This window comes from Galdieria sulphuraria (assembly GCF_000341285.1).
Source record: "Galdieria sulphuraria unplaced genomic scaffold scaf_131, whole genome shotgun sequence".
In the NCBI taxonomy this organism is placed as follows: Eukaryota; Rhodophyta; class Bangiophyceae; order Galdieriales; family Galdieriaceae; genus Galdieria; species Galdieria sulphuraria.
In genome coordinates this window covers 1-7,799 of record NW_005178344.1, presented here as the reverse complement: position 1 = coordinate 7,799, position 7,799 = coordinate 1, and the positions used below count along the sequence as shown (strand labels likewise).

Below are 7,799 nucleotides of genomic sequence, written 5' to 3'. Positions count from 1 at the left end.
ATCGAATCTTTTCTGAATAGTTTGGATATTTTGCTTTAACCTTATCCAAGGCTTCTTTTTCCGAGCGAGCAACTACAAAAGAATCTTGCATAGAATCTGTTTCCATATCTTCCAAATACCAAACAGGTAAAGAATGTCCCCACCATAGTTGTCTTGAAATACACCAATCGTGAATATTTTCCATCCAACGCAAATAATTTTTTTCAAAACGGGAAGGAATAATTCGAATCTCTCCACTTTGAATAGCTTGCATGGCAGGCAATGCTAAAGATGCTGTCTTAACGAACCATTGTAATGAAATGAGTGGCTCAACAATTTCTCCACTTCGTTGTGAGCGAGGAACTCGAATACGATAAGGCTCCTTTTTCAACACAAGTCCTTGAGATTCCATCCAATTCCACAACTGGAGACGACATTCCATTCTATCTAAACCTTGAAAACAACCACAATTATCATTCATAGTTGCATCCCAATTCATAATATTGATCAGCTCAAGTCCATGTCTTTTGCCAATTTCATAGTCCAAATGATCATGTGCCGGTGTAATCTTTAAAGCTCCTGTTCCAAAGTTGGGATCCACCGCTTCATCAGCTATCACAGAAACTCTACGTCCTATATAAGGAACAATTACTTGTTGTTCTATTCTGTTCTTGTAGCGAACATCTTGTGGATGCACACAAATAGCAACATCACCTAAGATAGTTTCTGGACGTGTCGTTGCTATTGGAATATATTCATCAGGATTATCAGCAAAACAATACTTGAAGTAATATAGAAACCCATCCTCTTCAACCCATTCTACTTCCAAATCACTAACTGCAGTTTGCAATAGTGGACTCCAATTCACTAAATAATGACCGCGATAAATATATCCCTTTTCATAAAGACGAATGAATGCTTCTTCCACTGCTTTCGATAATTGCTCATCCATCGTAAATCTTTCTCTAGACCAATCGCAACTACTTCCCATAGCTCTCAACTGTTGAGTAATATATTTGGTTTTTTCTTCTTTCCATTGCCATGCCAATTCAAGGAACTTTTCTCTTCCTACTTCTTCCTTTGTCTTTCCTTGTTGTGCTTTCAACATTCTTTCAACCAAAGTTTGTGTTGCAATGCTTGCATGATCCGTTCCAGGTATCCAACAAACAGGATATTGTTGCATCCTATAATAACGAACAAGAATATCCTGAAGAGTGACAAATACTGCGTGTCCCATATGTAAGGCTCCTGTTATATTAGGTGGTGGCATGGATATAGTGAACGGAGTCTTTGAAGAGTCGTTATTAGGAAGAAAGTATCCACTACTTTCCCACCAATCATATATAATCCTTTCCAACTTTTCAGGTTGATAAGGTTGTTTCCACAAATCTTCCATCCCATCAAGAAAAGGCGCCTCTTTTCTTGTGATGACCATCCGCTTGATATCTTCTCTCTTCTTTTTCTCCTCTTCCTGAGTGAGTGCACGACGACTATTTGGACTATGGTTATACTGACACTGAATCAACCAAACACCAGACATATTTCTATCACAACATCGTTTACAGTATCTTTTCCAACAGCGATATCTACCAAGTAAAGTTAATCCAGGTTTCTTGGAAGAATAGTGGCGTTCCGGTATGGAAAGTAAAATAGGAAGGAAACAAACAATAGTCATGAGAACAAACAAAAAGAAATGCAAAAAGTATTTTCTCCTTTGGTGCCTTATAAAGGGAATGAAGTTGTGTTTCTTACGAAATTCTTTCCAATTATTTACAAACACTTTTTACAGTTGATCCTTTGTGTTGCAAGCATTATTATCATCAATTTCTCTCTCCATAAGAACATTTCTTTATGAATTTCTATAAAGATATCATTTCAAGAGCATCTTTGAAAGAGTTGATCATTTCATATTCCATTATTTGTGTATATAGAAAGAGAAAATACCGGTACCCAAGAGAAGAAGAAAGAGATAATCGAATTACTCTATGAATCTATTGGTCCACAATGATTCTTTTCAAGTCTTCTTCTACTCCCATGCTACAAGTTGTTTTCAGTTTTATCCACCAATATTTTCTTGGAAAGTTTTCAACACCAATTCACTGCAACACTACAGACAAACTATGTCAAGCAGTTTCACTCCAATGGACAAGTTGTGTTGGAGAACGGGAAACAAGTACTGTTGTCGCGTAGCTACTCAGTGGAACAAGAATAGTCGGGATACCAGAATGAGACAAAGCACAAAGAATAGAAAGATATATTGGCAGTGTAGGTCTACGCAAGTTTCTGTGGAAGAAGAACAACAACAACAAAGTTCAGTTTGCACTTTGCAGTTCAAAAATGTTGGCCTTCAAGTAGGGAAGGTGCCTATCATCCGCGACATCAATTTTTCTCTATTCGAAGGTGAAATATTATGTTTGCTTGGACCTTCTGGTACGAGTAGAAGGAATACTGTAAGATATTGATGGTTGAATCGTATTAGGAAGTGGAAAATCTACCATATTGAGAATAGCTGCCGGATTGACGAGGCCTACGGAAGGCTTTGTGTACTACCAAGGGAAAGAACTACACGGCATCAACGAGGGAGCAGCCATTGTCTTTCAGAATTTTGCTTTATTTCCTTGGCTTACGGTATCGGAAAACGTGGAATTGGGCATTCGAGTAAGTTGCTGCTTCTATAGGAATAGCCCAGCTTATCTTTCTTTAGGGTGCCAAGTCCAAAATACAAAGAAAAGCGAAAGCGGAAAAAGCTATCGATATGATTGGTTTGGATGGATATGAAAATGCCTATCCAAAGGAATTGAGTGGGTAAGAGTCTCATTATCCAAATAAGTACAGTAATGGAAAGTATTTCTACCAAGTGGAATGCGACAACGTGTGGGTTTTGCTAGAGCTATTGCAGTTGAACCTGAATTGTTGTGTATGGACGAACCATTTAGTGCACTGGATGTACTTACCGGTGAGAACTTGAAATCCGAATTGCTTCGTTTATGGCAGGTTGTCTTGTTATTTCTTTATGTAAAAGAACTGTATTGATTGATAGAAATAGGCTGGAGAAATTCCTACCAAAAGTATTTTAATTGTGACACATAGCATCGAAGAAGCAGTTGGTCTAGCAGATCGAATTATTATCCTTGGAAAGGATCCTGGTAAGACTTCTTCTTCACGGATGAGTTTCTAACAGAATATATGAAAACTTGCAGGACATATTCGTAGTTTATTGAGGATACCGTTGAGCCATCCGAGAGATCGCAAGTCTCGAAGTTTTCAAAACTTGATTGATCACGTTTATACTTTGTTATCTAGACCAGATGCTACTTGTTTAAGTGAAAGTATTCCAGTTGTGGTTTCTAAGAAGCAAAAAAGTACTTTTCTTGTTTCCTCTTCTGCAAGACTTGTCAGTCAAGAGTCTTCCAAGTAGGTTTCCATAAGGTTGATTTCCATTGATTGACTTATCAAGACAAAGATATCCAACACTTCCCTCTGTTCGCATTGGTTCAGTTGCAGGCCTTTTGAGTTTCTTTGGAGACGAACGTTGTATTGACTTGTATCGATTAGGTCAACGCTTGCAGTTAGATGTGGATGATTTATATCCTCTTTTAGAAGCTGGGGTTATTTTGAATATACTGAAGGTGACTGAAGTAAGTAATAATTTGTGAGAGAAAGAAAGATTACAACTCATTGGAATAAATAGGGAGATGTGATGCTTACTGACCAAGGAAGTCGCTTTTCAGTAGCTTCAATTGATGATAAGAAGAGTATGGTACGAGAAGCTTTACTTCAATCGGAGGGAGCTCGATTGATTCAACAAATTTATTGGTTACTTCGCCAAACGAAAAGAGTCCATCGAGTTCCCGAAGAATTAATTCTTGATACGGTATGCCATAAGATGTTATCCAGTTTTGAGTGGTTGATGTGTGTATTAGATATTGGAAAAATATTTTTCACCATCCGAGTCTCGTAGGCAGTTGGAAGTAGCGATAGGTATGAAAGAGACAAGTTGTTGAATCATGGAAATACTAAAATGAATGAAATAGAATGGGGAAGATATGCGGAACTCTTTGGATATGATGCTCCCAGTGGAGAATTGTTTCTTGATGAGGAAGATCCGCAACAAGAAGAATGAAACATAGTCCATAAACTATATATATATATATATTGTTGAGGGAGAATAAAGTTTTCATTTCTGTACTTTATTATTCATTGCGTATGGGATGTTATCACAAAACAACAACCTCTCCACATTCGATAAGCTTCTAAAATACAACGAATCACATTTTGGATGGACCTAATGATTCTCATCAGACTCTCTTTCCTTCTTGTCATTTCTTCACTTACTCTGCACAGTCATTCGATCTTCTCATTTTTTCCAATACTTGTTCCGCTTGTTGTAATTCATTTTGTGCTTGTTGCAAGGAATGTAAAATTACTTTATCGTTATCTCTCCATCTTTTTTCTTCTTGTTCTAAACGTGTTATGAGTTGCTTTGGTTGGGATACCGAAGCATCATTCAAACGTTTCCATAAACATGAATGAAATAAAGCCAATGACTTGAGACTAGAACATTGTATGACGATAGTTTCCACTCGATGAATCAAAATAATGCATTCATTCCATGGCGTCTTGATAGGAACAAACCAATCATTTTCAGATAAATTCCATTCAGGAGGTAACAACAATGATGAAGAATGAAAACTCTTTTGATAAGGATTGCTCATTCGACAAGTAATCGTCGGAGTCTCTCGTTTTCTTATTGGATCATCGTTGCATCTTATCTTTATGGGTTCACAAAAATCCAAAACATCCAATTTACTTCTTTCACAAGATAATTCCAACCAAACTAATGACCATGTTATATCTTCTTCTTTTTCTCATAAAAACAAAGTTGAACATCTTACCAGGATATCGATGACTCATATGAGACAACAAAGGACTCACTTGATCCAATGACATCATAAAAAAGATACGAAAATGAACATATAATCCGTTGGTTTTGTATAACGGAATTTCCATTAGTTCATGAGTACTCGTAGTTAATTGGTCATACTGAAAAGTATGTTGTGAAAGGATTTCGATATCATCATCACAAGAAATATTCTTCCATTGTACAAGAATAGAAAAAGGCATCCATAATTCGTTGCCGTGATAAGTCCATTCTATTATAATGTGATAGAGACTATGATCTATTTGGTCATCAACTCCTTCATCACAACTACGATTATGGTGACTAACAATCTTCTTTCCAGTTTCGATACGTCTCACTTGCTTGATGGCAACTTGAAAACCACCACCATTCTTCAGAGTCTCATTTCTCATCTCATCGTACCAATGTAATAAAGAGTTCAATCGACTCATTTCTTGTTGAAACTCTCGGAATATTTGCTCATATCGTTGTTGTATACCAGTCAAATTGTCCATTTGTTGAAATAAATGAGAAGCTGAAGAATTCAACTCTTCAAAAGTTCCATCCGAATCAGAAGACAATGCTGTAGGAGAAAAGTTTCTATCTCGAATACAATTGGATATGGCAGTCGATGAAAGAACCAAAAAACTACCATCCATTGCAATAAATACCATTTCTTCTTTCTGATTATGAAAATCTGCATACAATGTCCATCCTACATAAGCTGCATTGGGTCCTATCAATGTGATTCTTTTACAATGAAAAGTTGGAAAATTAGATTCTCCATGATGTAAAACTGTTTCTTGTTCCCTTTGGACAATCCAATATTCAAAACTTCCTGAGTTGGATAACATTAAAAATGTGTGATCATCCATAGTTTCCAATAGTTGGACAATACAACCCAATGAAAAAGTAATCATAAAGCGCTCATCCAATGGTTTGTCCAAAAATAGCGATAAATGAACACTTTCCAATGGAATCATGATAACATCGCCTATTTCATCACAACTCACTAAAAACTTGGAATTGATCAACAAATTCTTGATGGCTGTTTTCATTTGACAAATTTTCTTTGGTTTCCTATCATTCATGCATATCCATTCTATACTGCCTTGAATAGTCCCAATCAACAGACAAGAATAACGATCATCATCATCATCCGTATATTCCTCTTTTGACCATATCTTTAAAGATAATAATATTGCACTAGTAATACAAGACAACTGTTCAATATTCACCCAATGTTCCATCACAAGACAACTCGTATCACTACTGTTACTGGCCTTCATAAAAAGAATAGAATAGTTACAGACCAAAATAGCACAAGAATAATGGGTTGAACTGTCCTTCCATGGGTTTAACAAAACTACCGGTCCTCCTACATCCATACCCAAAATACATCGAGACACGTGTAATTCTGCAGAAGAGAAATATTCACTAGCCTTATTGACAAGTTGAAAAGGATATATGTTTTCTGGTAAAGCCAACAACTCTATTACGTGATAAAGGGTTTCAGTATAACAATAATACAAGTAACAAAAATAGGATAGATATATATATATACCTATGCGCGTCATATTCAAGTAACCATATCCATCGTCACTATTACGAAGAGTAACCTACAAAGAAAGTGATCCATCAAACTTCAATAAACTACTTAAAAGTACTTTGACACAAAAAGGGAATAGCAAGACAACTGAGAATTCCACGCCGTTGGAATAAACCAGCCACAAGTCCACGAGGTATCTAGTTGGCAAGTATTCTTCCACTACCGAAAGGTGCAAGGAACAAAGACTACCACTCTCGGTACAAGAAAAAGTTTCTTTCACGAGTTGGAACAAATCACTCTCTGATAGAGATACTTCAAACAACAATTCACCAGTTCTAGCATCTAACACCATCCATCGGTTGGAACAACTTGCTAATGCAACCAAACAAGTTCCCTCTTCTCCTAATAAAACAGTAGAATAGGGACACTTACACCCTTCAAAGATACTTGTGGACTGTTCTAAATAAGGATATTGATTGGCATATTTACACAACTGTGGCTGATCATCCAAATACAACACATCAGATGAATGAACGACACTCATGAAACAAATTCCAACTTTTTGAATATCCATCTCATTTTATTCAAAAAAAACAAATCACAACATGCACAATAACAATCAACTCAAACATAATTAACCTTGATTGGTTACATTATTCACCTCTGTACTTTCCAAACTTGTTTCNATCGGAAATGCAAAAGATCATCCACTGTCTGTTTAACGCTTTCCCAATTATGCCTAGCTNAATCGGGCATAGACATAGAAAACAAAGCATCTNTTTCCTCCAGAGTCTTATCTTTAGTTTCAGGCATCNTAAACATGGCATAGAACCACGCAATAGTAACAAATCCTCCATAAAAACCAATGAAAATTCCTGGGGCAGTCNTAGCCGTTTTCNTTTTCGTAAAGCAATAAGTTGTTNTAAAATTGCCTNTATAAGTCCACCAAGTCNCAAGTGCCATTCCTTCACTTCGAATATAGGTTGGATATATTTCTGAACCCAATACCCATGCATAAGGTCCCATTCCAGAACCCCAAAACATATAATAAGTTNTAATACCCCAAATATAGATGCCTTCTTCCATATGAAGATTGCTGGCTCTAAAACTAAAACCAATAATGAAACAACCAACCAATACTCCAGGTAAAAGACTTNACCATAAAACTCTTCTTCCCATTCTGTCCATAAAATAAATGGCAGGAATAGTAAACAGTAACAAAGTCCCACTACCTNTCNTACTGGAATAGACAGCATGAACACTACTAAAACCAACTTCATGCATCNAAGTAGCCATATAATAATTAATAGAGTTGATTCCAGAAAATTGACAAAGAATTGCAATAATAGTTCCAAATATAGCAGCATGACG

The 7,799-nt window shown here is 36.4% G+C and overlaps 4 protein-coding genes across 5 annotated transcripts; 1 reads left to right on the top strand and 3 right to left on the bottom strand.

Annotated features, from left to right (window-relative positions):
- Positions 1-1,769, bottom strand: Gasu_62670 (valyl-tRNA synthetase; the record flags this gene model as incomplete). Its single annotated transcript, XM_005702549.1, has 1 exon — positions 1-1,769. A coding segment is annotated over exon 1 (1,654 nt), but the record flags the coding sequence as incomplete, so codon positions are not given.
- Positions 1,770-1,939: 170 nt separating this feature from the next.
- Positions 1,940-4,132, top strand: Gasu_62660 (ABC transporter, sulfate transport, ATP-binding protein). 2 transcript variants are annotated; one of them, XM_005702548.1, is made up of 11 exons: positions 1,940-2,244; positions 2,296-2,409; positions 2,459-2,637; positions 2,684-2,784; positions 2,838-2,973; positions 3,026-3,125; positions 3,180-3,393; positions 3,443-3,617; positions 3,671-3,853; positions 3,903-3,960; positions 4,014-4,132. In XM_005702548.1, the coding sequence occupies exons 1-11, from the start codon at positions 2,100-2,102 to the stop codon at positions 4,100-4,102; spliced, it is 1,494 nt and encodes a 497-aa protein (XP_005702605.1). In that variant the 5' UTR covers positions 1,940-2,099; the 3' UTR covers positions 4,103-4,132. The 2 variants fall into 2 exon arrangements, with proteins under 2 accessions (XP_005702605.1, XP_005702604.1); XM_005702547.1 differs by having other exon boundaries at positions 1,940-2,409.
- Positions 4,133-4,140: 8 nt separating this feature from the next.
- Positions 4,141-6,989, bottom strand: Gasu_62650 (uncharacterized protein). The gene is made up of 4 exons (XM_005702546.1): positions 6,547-6,989; positions 4,875-6,498; positions 4,315-4,816; positions 4,141-4,264 (listed from the first exon to the last, which is right to left on the bottom strand). Exons 1-4 carry the CDS (start codon positions 6,970-6,972, stop codon positions 4,177-4,179), a joined length of 2,640 nt encoding a protein of 879 aa, XP_005702603.1. The 5' UTR covers positions 6,973-6,989; the 3' UTR covers positions 4,141-4,176.
- Positions 6,990-6,992: 3 nt separating this feature from the next.
- Gasu_62640 (MFS transporter, SP family, sugar:H+ symporter) lies at positions 6,993-7,798 on the bottom strand (the record flags this gene model as incomplete). Its single annotated transcript, XM_005702545.1, has 1 exon — positions 6,993-7,798. A coding segment is annotated over one exon (713 nt), but the record flags the coding sequence as incomplete, so codon positions are not given.
- Position 7,799: the final 1 nt, after the last annotated feature.